This window comes from Dermacentor andersoni, chromosome 3, assembly GCF_023375885.2.
Source record: "Dermacentor andersoni chromosome 3, qqDerAnde1_hic_scaffold, whole genome shotgun sequence".
NCBI classification, from domain to species: domain Eukaryota; kingdom Metazoa; phylum Arthropoda; class Arachnida; order Ixodida; family Ixodidae; genus Dermacentor; species Dermacentor andersoni.
Window position 1 is genome coordinate 20,843,021 of NC_092816.1, and position 26,144 is coordinate 20,869,164.

The 26,144-nt window shown below is 43.5% G+C and overlaps 1 protein-coding gene across 1 annotated transcript in view; it reads right to left on the minus strand.

The window, feature by feature from the left end:
* The window catches only part of Mondo (MLX interacting protein mondo), a 103,877-nt gene that overhangs the window by 52,636 nt on the left and 25,097 nt on the right, over nucleotides 1–26,144 (minus strand). The window contains exons 8-10 of the mRNA XM_050169546.3: nucleotides 13,121–13,582; nucleotides 9,547–9,999; nucleotides 621–876 (exon numbers count right to left, since the gene is read on the minus strand). Coding sequence (XP_050025503.1) covers nucleotides 621–876; nucleotides 9,547–9,999; nucleotides 13,121–13,582 — 1,171 coding nt within the window. The remainder of the gene's footprint in view (nucleotides 1–620; nucleotides 877–9,546; nucleotides 10,000–13,120; nucleotides 13,583–26,144) is intronic.

The window sequence follows — 26,144 nt, forward strand, 5'->3', positions numbered from 1 at the left end:
CGAAGACAACATTGCCGACATCGTACAGAGCACAAGTGAAAGTGGGCACAATGAGGAAAGCAACGACGAAGTGACTGGTGTGCTCGCACAAGTCCGGTGCTTCTGCGCGAATGCGAAAGGTTGCAGCCTCAGCTGCTCCGACTCCTTAGACAATGTGGAGAAGTGCATGCGTCGCAGGCAGCGAAATTGTTTAAGCAGAAGAAAGCGCAGGACTATTACATATGAAACTAAGCTAGTTTCATCAATAAAGTGATTTTTTAAATAGTACATGCTTTTATGACATCAGCAGGCTTATATCAAATTATGCTCTATATCGAACTAATAGGCGTTTTCTTGCGAGTTCGATATAGCCGGATTCGACTGTAGTAGTAATGCATAAATACCCAAGAAAGTGGAAACAACTTGCCACCTGTGGCAAGTTGTTTTTTCATCTACTTTCATTAATTTATCAGTTCTTTTATTCAATTAGTAAGTACAAGTAATTTTCCCTATGTTGTCCTTTGTGTCTTTGTTTGTCGGCTTCTCATGATATGATTAATATACTCATGGGCTCAAGGAAAAAAAAAGATTTAGTGAACATTGTGTGCTCCTGCTGAGCAACTAGTATATACGAGGCTTACCTGATGTTAACAGCTGAGTCAGGACAGCACTCTGCTGCAAAGGTGGAGATATTGAGTTGGATGGCATGGATCCAGGCAAGGAAGATACCGACACTGAAAGCTTGGGTGTCAGCATCTGTGGTGGTGAGTTGACCTGAGGCAGCTGATTTAAGGACGAAGCCTGCTTGGCAACTGGGGTGGCAGCTGCTACAGCAGATATTTTGGTGTTGCTCTGTGGTGTGGACATGCTGCGAGACCTGGTCCGGTTCTTTGGATGCTACAGGGTAGAAACAAAGTTTATACAGTTGACTTCTGTTAATTCGATCCCGACGGGACCAACGTAAATGAGTGAAATATCCAGAAGTTTAATTAAAGAAGACCCAGAAAAAAAAAAAAACAATACACACAGCTTATTCATTTGGTAGTATTTGCCCGAATCTAACATGCCCCCATATCAAATGTGTGCCCACTTTCTATGCGTCAAAAGTAGAAAGCTAACATAGAAACGTTATTAAAGCTCCTAAACAAGTAGAAATCAAATGCGCACCTGATATTTTTAGCAATAAGAATGGACAAGGGTCTAACATGCCTTGCATAATGGCATCGGTTTCCTAAAGTCAGCTTCGTCGCAATACACTTGGGTTATGCGGTAAAGCATATCAATGCCGCATAGGCAGTTTGGTTTTGCTATAGTGTTTCTTACTATAACAACTAGAGGGAAATCTGGCACCATCGTCTATGGGAGTTTCTTAAGGGCCACCATGCCGTCATGGGAATGATGGTATATGTGTCTGCAAGGCTCGTGTTGGCTTGTGTTGTAAGAGGCTTCGTCTAGAACGTAGATATGGCTACACAGATAACGCATTCTTAAAGTAAAAATCTTCATAAAATGTTTCCATTCACGCATATTACATATTTACTCACCCTAGAATGCCTGACCAAGTGAAGAAAAGCAAGAACAGACGACAAACTGTTTCAAAGCGAGCGCGAATCTTGTAATCTGTCTTCCAACTTTAGCGGCCCGCTGATACTTTTTACATATCATATAATTGTACATGCAATAACAAGTTTTCATAGTTAAACAAAACATGTTTTTGTGTAATAATAAAGATAAAACGGCTTTTTACGTGCTGTTTTAGTAGAAAATGGATCACTGTGACAGACGGAACGGGGCTTGCCTGGCTCTCCGAGAACGATGCCAATCCGAAGTAAAAATATACCGGCATTCCCATGCATACCACAGCGAAGCAGCGCCAGATTTCCCTCTAGGTAATAGAGTGAGAAACTCTATGGGTTTTGCATTCGTTGCACCGCAGAGGCAATATTTGGCCAAATTTCTCACATTATAAATTTTTTTTTTAACCGCGTATTATAGTCGGATAACTACCATAATCAGACATTGTGAGCTACAGTTACTATGTGCAAATATTTCTATGGCAGGCCGAAAATAGGCGTTTTTGACTATGCCTGTCCCCTAAGCTCCGCTGAGACAGATGCTGCAACTAAAGAGGTTGCTATCGGGGTCAAAAGGGTCAAGTGCGTGCGTGCTGACTGGCCAAGTTCGAATTATTCGGTGAAGGCCAATTATAGGATCGAAACAATGAAAGTTTGGGCCAACAGAAATGCATGGGCACCCGCAGGGACATTCGGTAGGGACCGAATGAAATGAAAAATCAAATGAACAAGAGCCGAACTAACGGAAGCTTAATGTATTTAGACCCCTCATATCCTCAAGCAAATGGCTGTATGAGCAAGTTCATGAACTCACCAATCATGCTTCTGTCTCTTCCTTATTATGAGAGGAAACAAAGGTTGTTACAGGAGAAAGTAAAAAAATAATAATTATAATAAAGACATGCTGTTGCAGACATTCAGTGAAAGCATGGTGCCAATTATCTCTTGCTAATGGTTATTACACATATGGGAGTGGACAATGATGCCATAGTGTTAATCTAAGTTCTTCCGTCTACAGCAATGTGCAGACAGGCGCTGTCACAATGGTACAGCATCACAAACTGTTATTGGTTTACTTGAAATAAGGCCCACGACAAAACTATTCAATATTAGTTACTTATCTGATACACATAGAATTAACCTAACAGTTGTCATGTGCACCTGCAGCAAATAGGCATCAAGACTGTTGCTTTCATGCCACCAACACGAGCAAAATGTAGCTTATCAAATCATAGTGCACAGGATAAAGAGAAACCGAATTTACTCTTGACAGTGGCTTAGCTTAGTACAACATACAACAAAGCTTTTATGGGAGAATTTTGATTATGTAACTATAACTCGCACCAAAACTTTACCTTAATCTAACAAAATCTATACCAAAATGTTTTGTTTTGTTTTTCCTTTGTGTGCAGTAGCTTAGCAAAAGCTTCAGTTAATTAACCTATTAAAATGTTTATTTGATTGGTCTGGGAGCAGCCCAGTGGCGACAGTCTAAGTGGGGCAGACTCCAAGCACGAGCGGCATTCCCGAGAAAAAGCGCGGAAGAGGACGACGCACTAAAAAGTGCTGGAGAGGACCACTCACTATAATGTTAATCCTTCTCTACAATCACCCCTGGGAACGAAAGGGAGCCATCTGGCGAGCTAACAGCTTCTCACTATGAGTGGGTCATAGTAGGTCTTGAGGCGATTGACATTAACAGTGATCTGTGTACATCCACGACAGCGCGTGACCAAAGACAGTTCATCGGGTTCGATCATATAGTTGACCGGAGATGTGCGTTAGACGACACAGTACTCCATTACTCCAGTACTTCAGTACTCCACAGCCTCCATACTTGCAGTGGAGGGAACCGAGAGCCACACAAGCGCTCTGGGAAGGAACGTGGCCACAGATGTGGTGTCACTGTGAACGCTCTTCTGTTGCTCTCAGTCATGTTAAGTAAAGGCCCCCGCGAGATCACGACACTCTTTGGCATGTCTGGCTGTGGAAGAAATAGGCGCACACTCTGATGCATCCGGCTTGTATGCAAGGATTGTGTTGATTGCGTGCAACGGGTGCCGGCTGTATAATAAGAAAAAGGGTGAAAAGCCAGTGGTGCTCTGAGTAGCGGTATTTTGGCGTAGGTTGTGAAGGGTAGGATGGCATCCCAATTTGTGTGGCCAGAGGCTGCGTACATTGTGAGCATGTCACCGAGCGCACGGTTAAATCGTTCTGTGAGGCCAATGGTCTGTGGATGGTAAGCAGTAGTTGTGCGGTGCACAACGTGGCACTCTTTGAGGATGGCTTCAATGACTTCTAACAAGAATACACGTGCATGATCACTGAGCAAGTCCTGTGGTGCACCATGACGCAGTATGAAACTGCAAAGCAGGAAGGAGGCCACATGGCGCACCGTAGTCGTTTGGAGGGCAGCAGTTTCGACGTATCACGTGGTGTGGTCAACAGCCACGATGGCCCAGCGGTTACCAGCAGATGTCAGGAGATGTGGCCCATACATATCGATGCCGATGTGCCCGAATGGCCAGGTTATGCAAGGTAACAGTTGCAGACCAGCAGGTGAGAGGTGCAGTGAATGGACTTCTGGATGTAGCTGTACATTCCGCACCAGTAGTACCGCTGTCGAATGCGCTGGTAAATTTTGAATACCCCAGAGTGTGCACACTGTGGATCAGAGTGAAATGAAACGCATAATTCAGAACGCAGACTGCAGGGTACTACTAGCAACCACTGGCGGCCATTGCTGGTGTAATTGTATCGGTGTAGTAGGTCATCACAAATGGTGAAATGGTAGGCTTGACGATCCAACACATGAGTGGTTGGTTGTGCTGATGGATCAGACAACTCTATCAGCGAGGCGATCCAGTGGTCCTTGGACTGTTTGGAAGCAATGGTGTGAAGATCAATGGAAGAAATGGCAAATTCGAACACGGATCAGCAGGCACTGTCGTAGGGCAAGAGAGAGCGCAAGAGGGCGTCGGCATTAGAGTGCTGGCAGCCACTACGGTAGAGCACGCGAATATCGTGGTCCTGCAGGCAAAGTGCCCAACGAGCAATGCGGCCTGAGGGTCCCTTCAGTGACGACAACCAACAATGTGCGTGGTGGTCTGTGACGTTGCAAATGGGCGGCCATACAAATATGGCAGGAACTTGGCAAGAGCCAACATGATCACCAAATATTCTTTTTCTGTCACAGTGTAGTTATTCTTGGCTTTCGTAAGCGTGCAACTTGCATAAGCCACAACATATTTTGATAAGCCGTGCTTGTGCCGCGCAAGAACTGCCCCGAGGCCAACAGCGCTGGCATCTGTGTACACCTGTGTAGGGGCCATCGGGTCATAGTGACGCAAAATTGTAGATGATGTCAGCAAACAGCACAGGACTGCAAATGCCTCATCGCACTCTGACGACCACGAAGCGAGGGGCCTGCTGCTTCCAAGGAGCTTCGTCAGGGGCGATATGATGGTGGCAAAGTTTCGAATGAAGCATCTAAAGTAGGAACACAGAGCTACAAAACTCCACAGGTCTTTGACGGATGTAGGTTTAGGCAATGGCCTGAAGTCTAACTGAATCAGGGAGAATTCCTTCCTTGGACACAATATAACCTAGTATGGTCAGCTGCCGTGCTGCAAATCGGCACGTTAAATTTAGTTGGAGGCTGGCACTTCTCAAGCACGTCAAAACACGCTGGAGGCATTGAAGGTGCATGAGAAAGTCCAGAGCAAAAACAACGACACTGTCAAGGTAGCACAAGCATGTATGTATGTCACTTCAAGTTGCGCAAAACGGTATCCATGATGCACTCAAACGTTGCAGGCGCATTACAAACTCCAAACGGCATGACGTTAAATTCGTACAAGCAGTCAGGCGTGTTACAAAAGCTGTCTTCGGTCGACTGTCGTCCGCCATGGGTACCTGCCAATACCCTGAGCATAGATCGGGAGATGAAAAGAATTCTGGTTCTCGTAGGCTGTCAATGGTGTCATCAATTTGCAGTAGCAGGTAAATGTACTTGTGAGTAATCTTGTCGAGGAGCCAAAAGTCCACACAGAGCCGTTTTTTTTTCGCAACAAGGACAACAGGTGATGCCCATGCACTGTTTGAAGGTTGAATCACTTCGTGTCAAAGCATGTCATCGACTTGCTTGTTAATTCACAACATTCTACGGGAGACATGCAATATGGGTGTTGCTGCAGTGGCAGTTGAGAGTCAGTGTTGATGTGACGCACAACAGTGGGCATCCGGCCCAAGGAATGTTCCCCTACGTCAAAAGAAGAATGAAATTCTTCTAACAGCCACAGAAGCTGGGAACATTGGGACGGCATAAGGTTATCAGCAAAGGAGGAACCAAATACATGACAGGGTGATGGAGCATACATAGAAATAGCACTGAGCGTACCGTGAGTTGCGCAGCGCGTGTCGTCGGGCATGTCCATAACTTGCGTGGCTTCGATGGCTTCCACTCTGTCAAGACATCCCCTCGCAGCAGCATCACAGCGTATGGGGATGGGTTTCAAATAAAGATAGCGCTGGATCCCTTAGTGATTTCTACGGTTGCAAAAGGTAGCAGCAGACTTTTTCGGGTGCAAAAGCGGTCAGATGGAGAAAGTAGTGCAGCGGCATCGAAGATGCGGCTGCAATAGACGAACACAACCGTTGACGAGTTCAGGGGACTGTGGTGTCATCTTTGACGAGTAGCTTGTTCGAAGCTGAAGGACTGTTGGCCAGTGTCAAGTCTGACAACAGCGAGAGTTCTGTTTCGGCACATGCGCAATAAATCACGGCATTGTGGCGGGAGAGAAAATCCCAGCATAATATGAGGTCATGCGAGCATGAGAAAATTATGATGAATTCGACGGCGTACAGAACGTCCACAATGACAACACAGGCGGTGCATGCTGCTATGGAGTGAACACGCTGGGCACAGACTGCATGGAGGGTTAGTCCAGAAAGAGAGCGCCGTCACTTTTTGAAGTAAATGGCTAAGTTTCGCGGTCATCACGAATATGGCGGCTCCACTGTCCACAAGTGCAGATGTGTAAACACCATCCACAAACACATCTATCACATTCGACGGGCTTCGTTGAGGGCTTTCAGATTTCAATAGTGTCGCAGCTCGTGCCTCGGAGACTGCGACAACTAGTTTTTCTCTTCTCGAAGGTTGGGAGGAGGCCGCATCGGCGATAGTGAGCGACAATGTGGAGAAGGCGAACGGCGAGTAATGGGCCTCAGGCGTACAGACATCAACGAGTCAGAAGGCAGGTCATCATATGGGCGAGGAGAACCGCGAAGACGACATGTTGGGTATGATGCAGGTGCTAGAAGGCTGCACGCAATTGCAATAGCATACCACGTGGCCAGCGTAGCCGCATGCAAAGTATATTGGTGAACTGTCCGACGTTGTGCTGTTCTCACCCGTGCTCTTGGGACAAAGGAATGACAACACAGTAGTGCAAACAATCACAAGGGCATTTATTGCATTTTTCATAGATCAATGCCTGCTAGCCGAGTTGCTATCCACAAAACATGCCGATGGGTGCACGACAAATCGCGAAAGTACGACTCACTATGACCGGATAACGAGCGAATATGTTCGCCCCATGCTGGACACCAACGCCTGGTCGTTCGCGCGTACGGTCACGCGAACGGTGGCGCGTTCGAACGAGGCCTCGCAAGACGGTCTCGCAGAAGCATGGATTGGCGCACACGCAGGACGTCCGTGCCACTTGCCGACTCCAAGCCAAAGAGGAAGTGCTTTCTCCTTTCCGCGCCCAAGTAACCCCGCCGTTAGGTGGCATTAGCAGAGCCACACTCACGCCATCTCTCGCAATGGGCTTCAACCACACCGACTGCCGTGGTCACGAGGCCACGCAGCGAAGCCGGATTACAGGAAACGGGAGCTATGCCGGAAAACAACATATCAGGGGACGCATGAGAGTCGCGCATCCCCACAACATATGCCACCTATTCACTGTGGCCATCTAGGTCGCATCTATGGCACAGGAGGCATTGTACAAGCTGGTGGAATGGTTGCCTAGTGGGCTGCAGTTGGGGTCTAGATATAATGTTGGTGCAGCTGAGAGGAACACATTGCAGAAGTGGTTGGGGCCAGGCGACGACACTGGCGTAGCTGAGTGGTGCAGGCACATGGATCTGTGGGGGCCAGGCGACGACATATGCGGAACTGAGAGGTGCAGTCGTAGGAACATTTTAGCGCTGCTCAGGCAATGGCACATTGATCTTGTGCTTAATGGTGCAGCGGAGCGGAGTCACAAAATGTGAGGAGGGCTCCTGCATATGCTGCAGCTGCGCAAAGGTCAACAATGATAGCTGGCGGGATATCTCGTGGACGAACACCTTCACTTCCTCGAGCAATGCAGACTGGTCTGAAATTGTAGCCAAACCAGCAAGGAGTTTGTCGTCGCAGGAAGAAGAGCAATGGGTCAACAACAGTTGTCTCCATAACTCTTCAAAGCTTTGGCACAGTCTGACGATTTCGGCCACGGAGCGAGGATTCTTGGCAAGCAACATGTGGAAGGCCAAGGTTGACGACTGGGCGTGTTGGTATAGCATATTAGAGGTTGGATTGCACAACATTTTGACGAGACACACAGAAGAGACACACACCACAGAGCGCTCTGTGGTGTGTGTCTCTTCTGTGTGTCTCGTCAAAATGTTGCGCAATCCAACCTCTAATGTGGAAGGCGTCATCTTCTATACCTTTCAGCACATTACTGATATCAGACGCCACCATGGATGAGTTAGCTTTCTTGCGTAGGTCCAGAATGTCTTCAATATAATTGGTGAATGATTCACCCGGCTGCTGAGAGCGTGCCCGCAAATGCTGCTTGGCATGCAGCTTGCCAACTGCGGGGCGACCAAATACATAAACAAAGATGGTCTTGAAGATGGACCAGGTCGGCAAATCAGCTTTGTGGACTCCGGTTGTTATACTATAGGCTGGCATCACCTGTGAGGTAGAACAGCACATTGTTCAGTTTGACGGGTTCGTCCCACTTGTTATGCTTGCTGACCCTCTCGTACATGGTGAGCCAGTCTTCCACATCAATGTCTGCCGTGTCAGTAAAGATGGCAGGATCGCAGTGACAAGGCACACCAGGACACGCGGTCGGTGCAGGAGGAGGTGGCTGCTGGGCGGTGTCCTGAGGCATGGTAGATGGCAGCGTACGTGATCGAAGTTCCAGGGTGGGAGTTTTGAGGGCACAACACTCTCCACCAAATGCTAAGGTGTTTATCTGATCACATTAGGAGCAGCACAGCAGCGACAGTCTAAGCGGGGCACGGACTCCGAGCACGAGCGGCATTCCCAAGCAAAAGTTCAGAAGAGGACGACCCACTAGAAAGCGCTGAAGAGGACAACCCACTGTACCATTCTAATCCTTCTCTACGAACCGTTTACTTCTGCAAATTACTGTTATCCATGTTCATGATCAATGGTGCAAATTGACATTTTGCTTATCAGGATTTTCAAAATGTGTGCCTGCAAGAGAGCAAGGCTCAGGCACACTATACTGTGGCGTGTCTTATAAACCACTTGGCATCCTTATAGATTGTTCATTCTTCCTACAACAATTTATAGACTTCCTACAGATAACCTTCTTGACCTTCAGAATATGTTGTGGCATGATCAAGTGTACAGGCATCAAAAGACGGTGGGAAGCATACAAGCTGCCCCACTGATACTTAAAACTGCCACCTTAATCTAGATGCGGAAGGGACACTGCCAAGCTAAGAACACAGGGTGCCCTGTCAGACAGGCCAAAGACCACATGCTCATGCATTTAATTCACTGAGTAACGTGCATTCCAGCAGAGATGTGTAAAATGTCAACCCTTTCAGCATTTCTCAATTACGCTGCACTGCAATAAAGGTGTAGCTACATCATTCCACCATGAAGCCAGTTGAAATAAGCTAAATCTCTCTAGAGCGTTTCTATGACACACTCAGACCAGAGGAACAGCATAATACCAACCGTAGCAACCTTTGGCATGGCGAAGCCAATGTTCTTGCCAGCAGCAGGGGCCGTGTTCTCAGCAGGCATGAAACCACCAGTTACTTGGCCCATGAGGCTGCTGCTGCTCCTGCTACTGTACTGGCTTTCCATGCTCTCCATCGTTTCTTGTGATGCAGGGTACAACAGCCGCTTGGCTGTGGCACCCCCCTGCACAACCTTGTCGCCTGCATGGTGCTCAACAACCAGTCTGGCACCTTGCCGCAGGCCATTCACGGTAGCAGGTGGCACAGTGGATGCAGGTGCTCGTGGAAACATTTGCAGTTCGGTAGGTGTTGGTTGAAATGGACTGTTGGAGGGACGCGGCATCAGCTTCGGGGGAGGCCGCAATGGCTGTTTGGGCACGTACTGTGGTACTTCTGCTCCAAAAGCCATGGTGGCTAATGGTGGCCTAGGAGCAATCGCCAGGGGAAGCTGAAAGGAGGGGAGGGGAAGTTATAATTTCACTCAAAACATGAAGAAGTGACAAGGATAGTTGATGCAATATTATGCACAACAAGAAAAGTAAAATTACATGGACAAGTAAAAGCCATAGTGGCTAATGGTGGCCTAGGAGCCATTGCCAGGGGAAGCTGAAGGGAGGGGAGGGGAAGTTATAATTTCACTCAAAACATGAAGAAGTGACAAGGATAGTTGGTGCAATATTATGCACAGCAAGACAAGTAAAATTCTAAGTTTATTACAGCAACAGTCGCACAACATGTTTGAATATGTGCAAACAATCTGTGCATCATTATATGTCCAAAGTCAGGCTTCATATGTGCCTCTAGAGAACTGTGCCTATTACCTCTTATACTTCGTTTCGAACGCCGTTTTTAAAAATAATATTGTGTGGCACTTGCATGTGGCTGGTAGTACTATCGCAAAAGCTGTAACTTAAGCCAAACTCCAATTTAATTACTTATAGTAATAATGATTAAATACCACGAGAAACACCGAAATGCCCCTACAAGACAACTGCTGAACTGGTTTCAACAAAATTTGTTATATCCAAGAAAAAAAACAAATATCTAATGACTGTAAGAAGCAAGATTTTGGTCTGGGGCCTGGGATCTATTAAAAGAAATGTTGAATATTGGTAAACTTTCAAAAAAGAACTGATGCAGCTGGAGCATGTCTTTAGTAAGACCTATCACTGTATAAATGTTGGGAATTCTTTCACAAGAAAGAAACAAAGCAGAGTGTCATTCGAGAGCCAGATGCCTCACAGATCAAAATTAGGTTATGGATTGCATGTCAACAAGTTGTGCATGATAAATGGTTCTCAGCGTGCCCACAAGTACAATCTCGACGATATGATTTTTTTTGTTTTATGTCTGAATTAGTGTTGAGCTTATGCGTTGATGCTTGAATTAAAACCATGCCACCGCCTGTCACTATCAGCATTAAAAATTGTATGTTCCAAATACGCTATCACTCAGCAGTTAGCGTAACTTAGTACTGTTATACCTGTAATTACAAACTTTATTATAACCAAGTTCTCTATATAATAAAGTACGTAACTTTTTATAACTTCTTGTCCATAGAACATCATGTATTTTGAACCTCAATATAACAACGTGTGTTTATATGTGATTTCAATATAACGAAATTTCACTGTCAATGCGGAAGGAATATGCAGACAATAAATGGAAGCTTCCATGGATGCAGATGGTCAGATGGTTAAATTACATGCAATTGCTTTCCAAGCGCACCTCTCAAATCATGTACCGTGTAGTCGAAAGCGACCCCCGAAGCGTAGCAGCGCCATGTTCCATATAGAGTTCAAGTGCAACAAGATCCTATTGCGAGCTGCATGCTGTATGCTTTAAGTGCAAGTGAGAGCATGGGAGGGTGAGCTGAGAAGAATGGTGGCTTGATAAGCGCCATCTTCCGGCACAAGCAAGGGGAAAGAGGGGGAAAGTGTGGCAAGGTGATCAAGTGTGCCCGAGAGTGGAGTGGGGTAGAGAGGGCGAGGCAGCATGCGCGTTTTGTTTTCCTAGCATGGCTGCGGCTGCACATGGCTGTCAGATGCATTGAAGCACTCGTTCCTGCTGCCAGCACTTTCTATGATAGTGTCCTCCCACTGCAGGCGACACTACTAGCTAGAGGGGGGAACGCGATAGGGTGACTGGCTCCACTTTGTACCACCGATGTGAAGAGATCATTGACACGGCATGAAACCATATCTTTTGCCGCCAACTCTCAATTTCAACAAAATGATTTTTTTTTTTCTAACTCAAATCTGCTTTTTTCGATTGCCTGATATTTCAGAAAACCTTGCTGCCCGTTTCGTACAGGGAAAAATAATCGACAATTGTACTTATAGGCATAAAAGGTCAAATTTCAATAAAACAAAATTTTAATATAGTGAACCAAACTGCCAATTTTACATACTTCGTTATATCGACGTTGAACTGTATTGCAATAAAAAGCAGAATTTGTCAGAAGGAAAAAAAGTTTATAGTTGTGTGTTATTGTAAGTAAGTGCCACAACAGCTCCCAAAGCACTGTTGGGGAGCTTCCAAGGTAAATTCCGGACAAGATTCACCATAATCTTCACCCTTATCATCAACACCTTTCTGCCACGCTCTCTTTTTACTCCAGTGCCCCTTCCCCAATGCTGGGTAGCAGGTGAGAACCTTGATTCAGGCCGACCTTTCAGCTTTTGTATCATAACATGTCTCACTCTCCAGATAACAGTAGAATTCTGTACATTCTCGTAAAATCTTTGTTAAGATTATAGGTGACAGGTTCTTGATCAGAGCTGTACAGAATGTCTTTCCAACAATGTGCACCACTTATCTTAGGCCCAAGAATGCCCGTTAAAATGCAACATGCTCAAAGCAGACAAAGGGCTGAAATGCTGTACAATCTTTCTTTATGACAGCAGCCTCAATTGTCTTGTTGCACTGTTTTTTACAAACTATTACTACATCTTTAAGTACAGAGAGGCTGTCATACGCCATTATTTTTTAAGGTGACATGGCTGTCAGCTTTGGCACATTGTGTAGAACTTCCACTTACTACCTGCATTTCAGGTCTGGCCACCAACACAAAGTCTGAGCAACTAGTTTATAAACCACCTCACAGCTCAAGCATGTAACTGCTCCTGAACATTGCAGCTGGGCTCATGTTCAAAGCTTATCAGAGTGTGTACTTCCTAACAAAAAGTAATTAGCAACTAGCTTCTGGGAAGCGCTTTACCAGTTTCTTTCATGCATGACATACATTTTTAGATACTACAATGACCAGCAGCAGTGAGTATTGTTCTTTTTTTCAGCCTCAATTCTTCTATTCTTTGCCATGTGCAAATGTGCAAATCCTTCCCTTGCCAGTATTGGTAAGACAGGTTTCCCCAATGTGATCTGAGTCCCTTTTAAGACAGGTGAATGAATGGTATGCCTTCCCAAACATGACCAAGCTCTCGCCTGTGTCATCTGCTGAGCTGTGAATCTAGACTTTTACCCCATGATCAGTGAGAACTCCCAGTCACAATCTGCTGCCTCAACGTGGATTGCATCGCAAACCACCACAAACAAGACCCAGTTCTTGCCTGTGCAGTCTGTTGGGCTGCAAATCCTGGTAGGATTGCTTGTGCCTGCTGCGGTGGCGCTGCTGCTGCCTGTTCCACAGTTAGAATCATAGGTTCTGCCGGTGCTTGCCTCAGGAATTCATATTCGCCCAGCGCAGCAGCTGGCGGCGAAGGTTGCTGCTGTTGCTGCTGCGGCTGCTGCTTCTGTTGCTGTTGTTGCTGCTGCTGCTGTTGTGCAGCTGATGCCATGAGTCCTTCGATGCTGCTCACTGCTGTTGTTGGCTGCTGAGGTGACAGTGCAGGGGCAAAGGGAGCAGCCTGGCCCTGCAGTGGCTGCATCTGCTGCGACCGCTGTGGTGCCTGTGGCTGTACACTTGTGGGTGGGGGCGGTTGTTGCAGCTCATGATTAGATACAACGGGCTGCTGTCGGGAGGTCGCACCATACACAGAGGTAGGCCGCTGCTGCTGCTGCATTCCAAATGGCTGCAAATAAAATTATATATATAAAAATATTTTTACTGCTTAAGAATGCGTTCATGGGCTAGGCAGTTCTTCCTGCATGCCACACTTAAAGGGTCCCTGAAATGGTTTCAACACATTTTGTGGAGGCGTAGTAAAACATTAGCGCCAGAATTAAAGTGAAATGTCTCATATTAAGAAAGCTACAGACGATTACAAATCACCCTCCTCCCTTTTGCTTTTTATTCTCAACTCGTTCACTAAGTGATCGGGTTTAAGCTCAGCCTTCACTGGCTCTGCATCATGATGTGATGTCGTGTCTACTTCTGTTTTCTTGTAGCCAGCGCATGAAGCCTCTCCAACTTCTCCGCTAGCTGCCTGGCCACGATCTCTTACAAGAGCGATCCAAGCCGTGTGCTAGGGATGGTCAATTATATTTTTTCTTCGATTAGCGAGTAATCATTCATCATTTTTGCCTATAATCAATTAATTGCTCTCGATGCAGGGTTTTTCCTCAAATAATCAATTGAAATTTTTGCCAGGTATCTTATAAACGGTTGAAACGCAATTATCTATTTTTGTAGGACCCTATTTTAATGTTCGAGAGGTGGAACCAAGTTAAACACAAGTGTATAAACATTTGACAAAGGGTAATCTTCAACTTGTTAAAGATTAAGTATAGTTGGCACTAGCGACTATGAAAAGGTAAACAACATATGTTATAAAATGACACTTAGTGCACAGTTAAATAAGATACATGGCACTAGTGAATCCCTGTACAGTACAGTTAAACAAGAAATAAGAAAAATGGCAAAAGTGAATGTGAAGTCCAGCTGAAATATGCAAGAAATTGTAATATGTACATGGGCAAAGAAAATTACTGGTTTAGGATATTAGACCACATGCTATTTTCTACAGAGCAAAGGAATGTCAATTGGCTGGGATGTTTGGGTGAAACCAACACCTTTGAATGGCCACAGAACCACTATGCGAGAATAGATGCTTGGACGCTATAGATTTGCTGGAATTTACATAAACTCCACCGCTGTCAACATACGTGAGCGTGTGCTGTGCCAACTTTACCGGCGTACGTGCTGCACCCCGGCTGTAGTAGAGTGGGAGTGACTGGGCTATCAACGACTGGGTTGCTATAGTAAGCCTTGAATTTCGAGGGCATTAGAAGCCTCCAGCTGCGGGCAGCGTGTGGTTGAGGGGAAGAGAGGGTAAGCGCTCAGCTCGGCATCACTTGATTGGCACTCTGAAAATCAGTAGACAGTCTCTCTACTACAGCCGCACAGTCACTGCTTGTACTGCTTATACTGCTTGTATGCCGCCATGCCAGTAGGATTTCAAAATTTTTGCACCACTCCTGTCAAACCCTCAAAAATGATTAATTGAACAGGTCTCATCGATTAAGTCAATTAAATGAAAGGTCAACATCGACGAAGATTAATTCTTTTGTGGGATACAGTTAATCGATTAATTGATCAATCATTCATCGATATTACCAACCCTACAGCGTGGGTTGCAAGCATTCTGTCACAGCACCAAGCATTTTGGGTTTTCCGATATTCCAGTAAGCACAGGTGAGCCGAGTGTTTTCACGGATGGGTGGAGGCATAAACTAAAGCCCCTCCATACTACTACTGCTGTGATCAAGGGGCTTTAGCATAAATGCAAGTGGCCTGCACGGTTCAGCCACCTAGTGGTACAGAGCTTAACCAGCCAAACACAGAGCTGCTGTTGCTTTAACCAAGTGTAAAACAATTTAAACATTTAAAAGGACGTGTTAACAATTACGCTCCTGCTGAGAATTTACACCAGCTGCAAAGTAGAATGCACTTAGTTACTGCCATATTAGCTCTGCATTCCTTATGTTGAGCTCTGTGCCACCAGGTGGCTGCACCATGCAGGCCATTCGTGTTTGTGCCTCTGCTCATCCAGTAAAATGCCAAGTCCACTTGAGCTTGCCTTTACCCAAATAGCGGACATGCTAGAACTCTATTGTGGCAGTAATCCTCTGGCATGAAGTGACGGCTACAAATGCATAGGTGCTGGTGCTGACTGGATACCGACAGCCCGATGCGCTACAGCCACTTCGCTCGCATGTTGCCTTGCAGAGTGACACGATGTCGCAGCTAAACATGTCGCCGATTGCTAGATTTGCAGCCCGCAACATAACAAGAGCGATCCATGGTGCTCGCAAAAAGAAAGCTAGAGATCAACACTGACTGCACAGCTCGTGTCAACACGGAGGGCGTTGTAACACAAGCAGATGACACTTGCTGTGTGCCAGAAGTGCTTGAGTGTAGTGATAAATTGTTGTTGTGTATTCTCTTTCTGTTACTTTCTTTTTACGGAAACAAATTAACCAACATTCCAACTATTATGAAAAACAGTTGTTCACCATAAAGCTGGAAAAATTATCGATGATGTGACCCAGGGTAGCCAATCGGAAGGCTTGCCCAACTGACGTCAATTGGGCCAACTACGTCATTTGGCAGGGGCATTCGTCTCGTGTTATAACCTAATCTATCTTGCTGGATTGAAAATTTATTCTTAAATTCTTATGATACAGATTTGCATGAAGGCGTTACAGCAGCGCGCTTACAAGCTTGGAAAAAAAAAAGCCTTTTCATTTACACTGCACACTTGCTCAATTGACAGTCAATTTCACTGGGCGATAGTTATTCTACAAAAGAAAAAGAAGGAAAAAAGGGGGGAATTGGAATACAGGTTTGTCCTGGCCTGGTATTCCCAAATTTTGCATGTGCAATCAGCACGCACAGATGTGTAATTTGGCGATTTTAAGTAACCGTCACTATCAATTCCTGTTATCTTTTTATTAATATTTGGTAATACAATTTTAACTGTAATTTTTTTCAGTGAGATGAAAATGGTTCCCAATTCAACTTTTTACACCCCAGTACAACTGCAGTTCCTTTCATACATACCAAAGACAAACCTGGCTGCTATGTTCTCAATTTTTCAAGTTTATCGATAAGGCATACATGCGATGGATCCCAATGAGTACAAGCATACTCCAAGATAGGTCTATTACATGTTAGATGTGCCATGCTTCCAAGGTTTCAGTGTGCATATTTTAAATTCCTCTGAACATAATTCAACACTGCACCTGCTTTAGCAACCATATGGTCTACATATGCATTCTAAGAACAATCATCCGACAACAGCACCCCTAAATATTTATGCATGAATTTCTTACTTAAAATGTTAGTCCCTATAGAGTAACATGTATAATTTTCTTCTTTTTAGTAAAACACACATGTACACACTTCTCCATATTCAATTCCATTTTCTACTTGGAACACCATGTATGAATATGTTCTAGTTATTCAGACCATAGCAATTAAGTGATGCAGACAAGAAAGAACAAGCTTATGTTTTAACTTTCAACTGATTTTTATACACATTTATATCTGAGATAACAACACCAGACAGCAACAAATGGAAACAGACAGTGCAAATCACTGCATGTACAGAGCAGCAGTCTCGGTAGCTGTGATCAAGCTAGCTTCCACAATTTATAGCATATCTTTATCTGCACTTTTGTACAACACACAACATACTTCAAAGAATAGTTCAAAACCACAATTACCACAGTGCACTGATATGTGTCCATTCTGATATTGATAACTTTTGCTTATGCTCGCCTAATCTGTCATTTAGGCATCTTGTTGTCTGCCTTATGTATACTTTACCATATGAGAATAGAATGTGATAAACCATGCCTTGTACACAGGGCACAAAAGGTGAACGGTGCTTCTTCACAAAACCTTGGTGTGCCTTTACGAACAGATCTGTGGCCTTACAAATCCTTGAGTTTTCGAGCAGCAGAAGATGCCACACCCGTTTGTACCTCATGGCCCACTTTCTATATTTCTTTTCTTTCTTCTTTTTCTCCCTATTTTCGTTATTGTGCTCGCATGTGCCACTCGGTTTATTTGGCTTTCTAAGAGCACTTTCTGCCACTGAGACAAGCAGGTGGTTAGGGTACTCTGTGTTCATCAGACACTCTTTTCGCCTCACAAAGCTCCTGGACATCACAGGAGGACACAATTTCCAGAGTGAATTGGCATTCCTGGAACTGCTTGATTGGATTTGGGAATGTTCGCTTCACCATCTTTGAATGTGACGAAGCATGCGATAGGAGCATCTTAAATGTCTGATATCTATAATTGGATAGCGTTATTGACAGCGCATGTGTAAAGACCAGATAGTCAAGACACTCATGGAAAAGGGCGACCACATAATTCACTGTCCAAGTGCTATCTGGGTTAAATTCATACAACATGAGGTAATCACCCATGTACCTAAAATTAAAAAAAATTCTGATGCCTTCATGGTTTGCTTTAGATATCTGTCATGGTGGGTGACAAGCAGATCACTCAAGACAGGCACCAACCACAACCCAACACAAGCTCTTTTTTTTTTTTTTTTTAAGGTAAATGAGCCCATCACAATCTACAAAGGTTCATCTTAGATAAAATGCCAGAAGCTCTAGGAACTTGCTAGTTGACACGTCTGTTTGAGATTGAAATGCAATGTTGGTATAGTTATCTATGCATTCTTCAATGCATCATATTAGGCACAGAATAATACATCTTGAGGCATAGAATAATACAAGTCCTTGACATTGATGGAGCAGGCAGACAACTTTTGTCCAGATTTGTTCTCAAGGAAGTCTACTTTGTTCGAGCTTTTCACCATAACATGGTCATTCATACTGAACGTGCAAAGTGCGAGATGCCTAAATGACAGATTAAGGGAGCATAAGCAAAAGTAGAACCGGTATCGGGATGAGCATTTATAAGTGCACTGTAATGATTGTGGTTGTGAACCATTGCTTATGGAATGTTGCGCGTCGTACAGAAGTGCGGATAAAGATACGCAAGAAATTGTGGAAACAAGCTTGATTGTAAGAGCAGGTGCTAGCTGTGTTAGTGCCCTGTCAGTAGCTCTGAGTAGAAGGAAAATGGTCTTTCTCAACTCTGCAGATCTGTGTATGGTGATTTGCACTGCCTGCTTTTCGTTTGTTGCTATCTGGTGTAGTTATGTTGGATATCAACACAGTAAACACTTGTTTACTTGAACTCTGATATCTCGAAATATCTGTTAAACCGAAATTTTTTCCTGGCTTGGTATCAACTCCATGTATTTTTCACCTCTTATTCTCAACCAGCAAAATATGTCAGGACTTTCTTTGATTCTAATAAATTCACTGGTATGATTCGTGCAATTGACTGGGCTGACGTGCTTGAAGAGCAATGTGGTGAAAGGGCTTTTGAATGTTTTTTTGCAAAAATATCTGAATGCTCTAACTTATGTACAAGTAACACTACGGTGACGCGGTGGTTTAGCTCGCCAAGAAAGCCTTGGATTAGTGATTCTTTATTGCGGTCCATTAAAAAAAGAGATAATCTTCGTAAGAAACTTAAAGTCCAGCCATTCAATAATGCGTTGCGGTTGCGCTTCCACACATATTCAAATGTTCTAACAGCCACTTTAAAAAATGTCAAGCGTAATTACTACGAAAATAAAATTAGAAAAAATGGAAGTGATACCAGATGAAACTGGCAGGTTATTAAAGAATTCTTAAACATCAGTACAACTAAAAATCGCATATCGTGTATGAACCACAATTCTGCTAATATTACTGACCCTCAAGACATAGCTAATGTTTTCAGTGACCATTTTAGTATTGCAGACGGTAGTCAGCCTGATTCAACGTTGCTTAGTTTTCCGCGCTGTTCCCATTCATTTACCTGTTCCCCACAACATCGCTGGAAGTATGTAACGTTATCAATTCTCTTAAAACAACCGGTCCGGGCCTCGACTTGATACGCCCCTCTAGTATTAAGCTTGTGTCTAACGAAATCTCACTTGCGTTAGCACATATAGTAAATAGACTATTTATAGATGGCAACTTTCCTAATCGCCTCAAGACAGGTAAAATAATCCCAGTATTTAAAAAAGGTGACCATAAGTGCACGAGCAATTATCGTCCTATCTGCATTTTGTCTTTCTTTAGTAAGGTCATTGAAAAACTTATACATAATCGCTTAACTAAATACTTATCCAAATTTAATCTTTTAACTCCTGATCAATTTGGTTTTCGTGACAATTTTTCAACTGAATTAGCGCTTATTACATTTACTGAGAGGGTCAAATTAGCCATCGATCAAGGCCTCTTAGTTGGTGCTCTCTTTATTGATTTCACCAAGGCGTTTGATACAATTAACCATCGTATTCTTTTAAGTAAACTTGAATCATATGGCATTTCTGGACCGCCTTTACAAATAATTCGCAACTACCTAATTGACAGACAATATATAGTCGAACTTAATGGTGTCTTGTCCTCATCAAGAACTGTAAATACAGGTGTCCCTCAGGGATCAATACTTGGGCCACTTTTATTTCTCATATTCATTAATGACTTGCCAGAAATATTAACACATGCGCACTGCCTTCTTTACGCTGATGACACCACCATTTTCGCATCTGATAAAAATTTATTTGCATTGCAGGATAAACTTAACGCCGACCTAACGAATGTTCATTCATGGTGTGTAAAAAACAAGCTAACCATCAACCCATCTAAGACAACATTTATGGTATTCCATTCTTCTAAATCTTTGCACATTGACTCTATTGTAGTGTCTCTAAATAATAATGTATTTGCAAGATCCACGTCTACTAAATTTCTTGGTGTAGTACTAGATGAAAACCTAAAGTTCCAGTGCCATATTCAATCACTTATTCAAAAAATCTCATTTGGTATTCACATCATAATAAAAACTCGCTCTTTTTTCCAGCGAACCATTCTCATGTCTTTATATTACGCGTATATACACAGTCATCTCTCATACTGCCTGTCATCTTGGGGTAATACATATACCACACATCTTCATCAGTTAGAAGTTTTGCAAAAGCAGGCATTACGATTAATTGCATTCCAATCGCATACATATCCCTCTGCTCCAATATTCCGTTCCCTAAATGTTTTACCTTTACGCATGTTATTCAGTCATAAGCTGTCGCTACTTATGTTTCGTCTTATAAATACCGAGTTTAATATTCCAGGTTTTAATCGCTCTAGCCTTATCAATTATAACAACACAAGATTTTCAGCTCAACTCAATCTTCTTCTTCCAAAAGCAAAAACTAACTATGGGAAATTTACCGTCGCGTTTTCAGGCATTTCTGTTTGGAATTCTATACCATCTGACATGAAGACATCTACATTATTATCATTCAAGCGTAGAACGAAGGAGCATTTCATGAACACTTTAACTGACGCGTAGCATAACTTAACAAACCTTGAATTAATTAGTATTGTTGTTCACTTTAACATTACGCAATGTACTTTTCAATTACCGTGTTACTAAATTTTGCCTTAATTGATACTTCTCCTCGTTGTTAGCTTTACGTGCCATTTATCCTCGTTTGAATTGTTGCATGTTATTTTTAAGATTTATTCAATTATTTTTCTTCTTTTTAACTATGTGAATATACCTGTGATATTGCTAACAGATTTTTTTCCTATCTTATCGTTTATTTCCGATATAGAAACTGTATAATATATGACATTGACTCACTGTTTGCCACGATCTTACTATCCCCTTTTTATGTTTTGTTAGGAGGTCCCCCCGACAGTTGTTACTTCGGGACCTCCGAATGTGTACTTATACCCATCTTGTATTTGTTTTGTCAAAAATAAATATTGATTGATTGATTGATTGAAAATGCTTTTGCCCCATACTCCCAATGCCACGAAATCATGACTGCAAAAATGTAGGAAAAAAGTCACTACCAATAGGTTTCCATATTTTGTGCACAGCTGTTATAGTGCCAAAAAGTGACAGGACTGCAAGTTCGTAGCGAATTCCGCTTGATTTTATGCCACTCTTATTATACACCATTCACGGCTGGCTGGAATTTCATTGATAATGCGGGCAGAACATGGCTCTGACCCCTGACGAAGCATGATAAGTGCAAGGTATGCAAGCAGAAGGTATGCATGCCCTTTGCAACATGCATGCATACATGTGCAGGGAATGTCGACAGTTTGCTTATTCACTATGCTATGCATTTCTATGTTTGTGGATATGCGCGCTACGTTAACCAAGACAGGAAATTTGTTAGGGCTGCTCAGAAACCAATTTGAGTGCAGTGGCGGTGACAAACAACTTGCGACAAGTGTGGGGCAGCTTGAGAACAATTTTATTACACAAAAACACTGCCAAGCAGGCAACCATCACAAGTTTTCTCTGTCAACAATAAATCGCTAGAAAACTAATGAAGTTGACTCCTTTCATGATGCAGCTGTGCCGAATGTTTGGTATGTTATTAGCATTTTCTTAAGTAACAAGTTCAGGGCCGCTATTTTGTAGCTATACCTTTTTCCAGTGCCATTTCTTACACCACTTCATCAGTGGTCATAGCAATGCTCCACCCACGTTATGAATAGGATAAGCCAGCGGAGAACGGTAGATAATTGAGTGGAAGGCTTAGCTACAAAATCATGGCCCTGGGGCAGTATTTTTGGCCGATCACTTTTTTTTATATACAAGCACTTTTGAAATATTTCACATGACTAGACTTTTGAATGTGTCAGCGGCTATGTCCAACAGCATTTGGTTGGTGGTGATGATGGTGATGCCTGCAGCCAGATCTCTTTGAATTGGGAGATCGACAGGCAATGCTGGATCGGGCCATAAATTAAATGGCAAAAAAGAAAAAAACTAAAAAATCTGCTAATGCGACTCTGCTGGCACATCTGCTGCTGCCTTCACCCTTTTCACAAACCGTGGCTGCTGCAGCACTTGATCACTCCACCAGTGTTCTGGTGTTCTGGTTCTGCTGTCACTTTGTGGTTTCCACTGCATCCCAGCGGGGAGGTTCCCCGTTGCCACGGAAGTACGTAGAGCGTTATTGCGGGCGTATTACTACAATCATCTGTTGCGGGACCCCAGGTATGGGGTACAGTGGGACGCAAGCCAGGGCATCCAAGGACAACATGCTTGATGGTCTCTTCCCTGGCCTGGCATCGAGGGCAAGCTGTGCCTAGATTCACAGTAAACTTGGCCCGCAACACGCACCTTCTGAGCACCCCACTGCAGGCTTCGTGCAGCAAACCACTGCCTCTGGAGTTGTCGTAGATGGCCTTCTTTGGCGAAAGCGACCTTGCCAGCACAGTATACCGTTACTGGGCTGGCACAGTGGTTTTTGCTCTGTGCTTTGCCCGTAAATGCCCGACACGAACATTTATCTCACAAAAGCGATTTACTAAAAACACCGCTCCTTGTATATCGAACTTTTGCGAGGAATTTAACCACTACTGGCACCTATTTCAAAAGGCTCTGTATGACCTATTGTGGCCAGGGGCTTACATTTTCATGAATTCACTTATCTAGAAACTCTGTGTATTTCAAAATTTTTCAGCTTTTTACAACTTTGAGTTAACAGGGTTTTACTGTACCTTACTTCTGAAAATAAAAACCAGCCGAAAGTTGAAACACATGCTTGTCATTCTTCCTTGTCTGCATCAGTTAAGCACTATGGCCCCAATAACTGTATCAAAACTACTAGCCCAAAAATCTGCACTCCTAAATACGCTCTAGATCAGCTTAGCTAAGTTGGATGACATCATGTTGCTTACTTATTTTTCTACATAAAATGGAGTAATCTGCAAACAGACGCTTGTTGGAGCTAATGCCTATGTTAATGTCATTCATATCAACAAGAAATGAAAGAAGACTCAGAACTGATATTGGGTGGACTCCTGACGTGACTTTTAGGTAATCTGAAGTAGCAACATTCAGCACAACACACTGCCAGCACTGTGACAAGTAGCTGCTCAATACATCTAACAACGCTAGAATCTATACTTAACATGCAGAGTTTTTCAAGAAACAAGGAATAGAAAACTGTCAAATGCTTTACGACAGTCTAGAAAAATGCAGTCTGTTTGCCTACCCAAATCGACTGCTGACACTATGTAATAAAGAGAAGTTGTGTCGTACATGAAAGTGCCATGCAAAAACTGTGTTGTCTGTTTGTTAGCAACACATTGTCCATTAATTGCTTTATTATAGCCTTGCATATTATGTGCTCCATGACCTTACATGAAATTGATGAAAGTGAAATAGGGCCATAGTTCGTCACATCATTTTTTTTCTTTTTCGAACCTCCTTTATGAATTGGTTTTGCATTAGCTACTTTCTAGTCCTGTGGCAACTCGCCAGTAGAAAACTATCTTTTGAATATTAGATAAAGATGGAATCAAATGGAAAGAGCACACTATTTTAATATCCGTAGTTAAATTTTAGTAGGGCTAGTAGACTGACTTTTATAAACATTCTTTATAGCACAGCTTAAATGCTGCGAACGTTAAGTTCAAATGGTTGGAGGGTAGTCCGAGAGGAGTTGCAGGTTGAGCAGCTGTAGATGTATTTCCCATGGAAGTATTGCAGCATGACTTATGGCCACATGTCTTGTGCGCACACTAAGAGAAGAAATAATCTATAACAGATAAAGACCATTGCAAAAATATTGTGACCTAGGTATACAGCCTAAAATTAAGGTAGGTGCTGCAGATGTCGTACATACTCTTGAGCCTCAACTTCCAGGTGCACGCTTACGCAGAAAGAAAATTTGGTAAGTTATTTGAGGTCAACTGCATTCTGGGCAGGAACACGGTGTGGCTCACTGCTAAGGTGAACACACAAACATGTGGTGTGAATCAAGTCTCCTTTTGTGGTAAATCTTGCAGAGATGTTCAACTCTCTTGCATTTCCTTGACATTGGTCTTCCCTACACGACTCTCGTCTCTTGGTTAGGCGTCCCCGCATGGCACATATGCATTGGCAGGGACCAGTGTTGCCATTAAGCAGCTATTACAAGAGATGGCACAAGTGATCCTATGCTTTGTGCTTGGCTTTGGAGCACAACAGCTGCAGAGGTGAACATGATCCTGTGAGCATGCTTACATTTACAGGATGTAATCTCTGGACGACTTAGGCGTCAAAGTATGGCATGGGAAAGCGTTCACTAGGTATCCCTGTGTGATGAGCCGAACAACCTCCGATTCCCAGAGTGTTTCATTGAGAAACTATTCCTTGTATTTCAACTAGCTGGCATTGTGTACAACGAACAATAAATGGCACCATTGTGAATTTTCTCTCTGGTGCATGTCGTTTCCTCTGTTGTCAAAGCTTTTCGACAAATGCATGGATCTGCAGCAAATGGCGTGGGGTAGTTGGCATTGGTTTTCCTCAGGACTTTGGATTTGTGGTGCTTTTGTGGGCGCCCAATACTGGAGTGCCCTATAATTGAGAAACACACCTGTGCCTTCCCTTGAATGGTGGACTGCACTGCAAATATAGACTAACCTCGTTATAACAAAATGGGATATAATGAATTGATGGTTATAACGAATTGTAATTGCCCTTCAAAATTCCATATAACTTCATGCATGTAAAACATCGATTTGAACAGTGTTCACAGCACACACAGATTTAGGAAATAATGAACAGGCAGAAAGTGAAGGGGCACTGGCTTCCAGCTGACTGTATTTGCATGAAGAACTAAATATGCACACCGGTGGAAAAAAAGCAAGGCAAAGCAAAGGGTCATTCCTTTAGGCTTGTTCCTGCAACTTCCTTAAAACTTGGCAATACGTTCAAGTTCATGAGCACAGGGCAATGCCCTCCTAATAGTGAGTGCTACAACTGCAGTCCAAATAGATGCACAAAATTTTCGTGGTAAAATCAGCGAGACAATGGCAAGAGAAATGAGATGAGAGAGCACATTGCCATGCCATGCATATGTGTGCCGTGCATGGCTGTAGCACTGCGCTTCAAATGTTGCAAAAATAATGCTTGCACATCAGGTGTGGCCAATGTGTTTGTGGGAATAACTGCAACTGATTCCTTCTTATTCGAATTAACCAACCTATTCACATGTCAAGATCGAATTAGCAATTTCATGCCCACAAAGAACTGATAGAACAGCTCAATTAAGCAGTGCTGAACCCATGCAAGTTCACAGCACTCCGATTTGAAGAAAGCAACATATTTGCAGTCAAACCCACTTATCAGAATATTCAAGTGCTAAGAAAATCCCATTGTTATAGACAATAATTGTTCAAACCGGGTTGAAGGAAAAAGACAGAGGGGACGAACATTCAATCATCTTATTTAGACAGAAAGCACAGTTGAACCATCTTATAGTATTACAGGTTTTAACAATACTTGAGTAACAATGAGCAGCTACCCAACCCTGAACTTCTATGCGTGTTCTATGGTAAAATAAACTGCTTACCACAATGTTCCCGTGCCACATTATAAATCAAAGCAAAATCTAGAAAAAGAAAAAAAAATGCGAGCACCTTTGCCACTTCCCCAGCTTTGTGCTGCACAACCTGACCTTTGCGCCAAGCACCCTGCATGGCACACCTTATACCCCTGTCAAGCAGGCAATTTAAGTGCATTTGCAGAGAGTTTCCCTTGCTTTAAGTGCACATTCCCAAATCTAAAGGTTGCAAGTAGAGTGTACTTGCAGA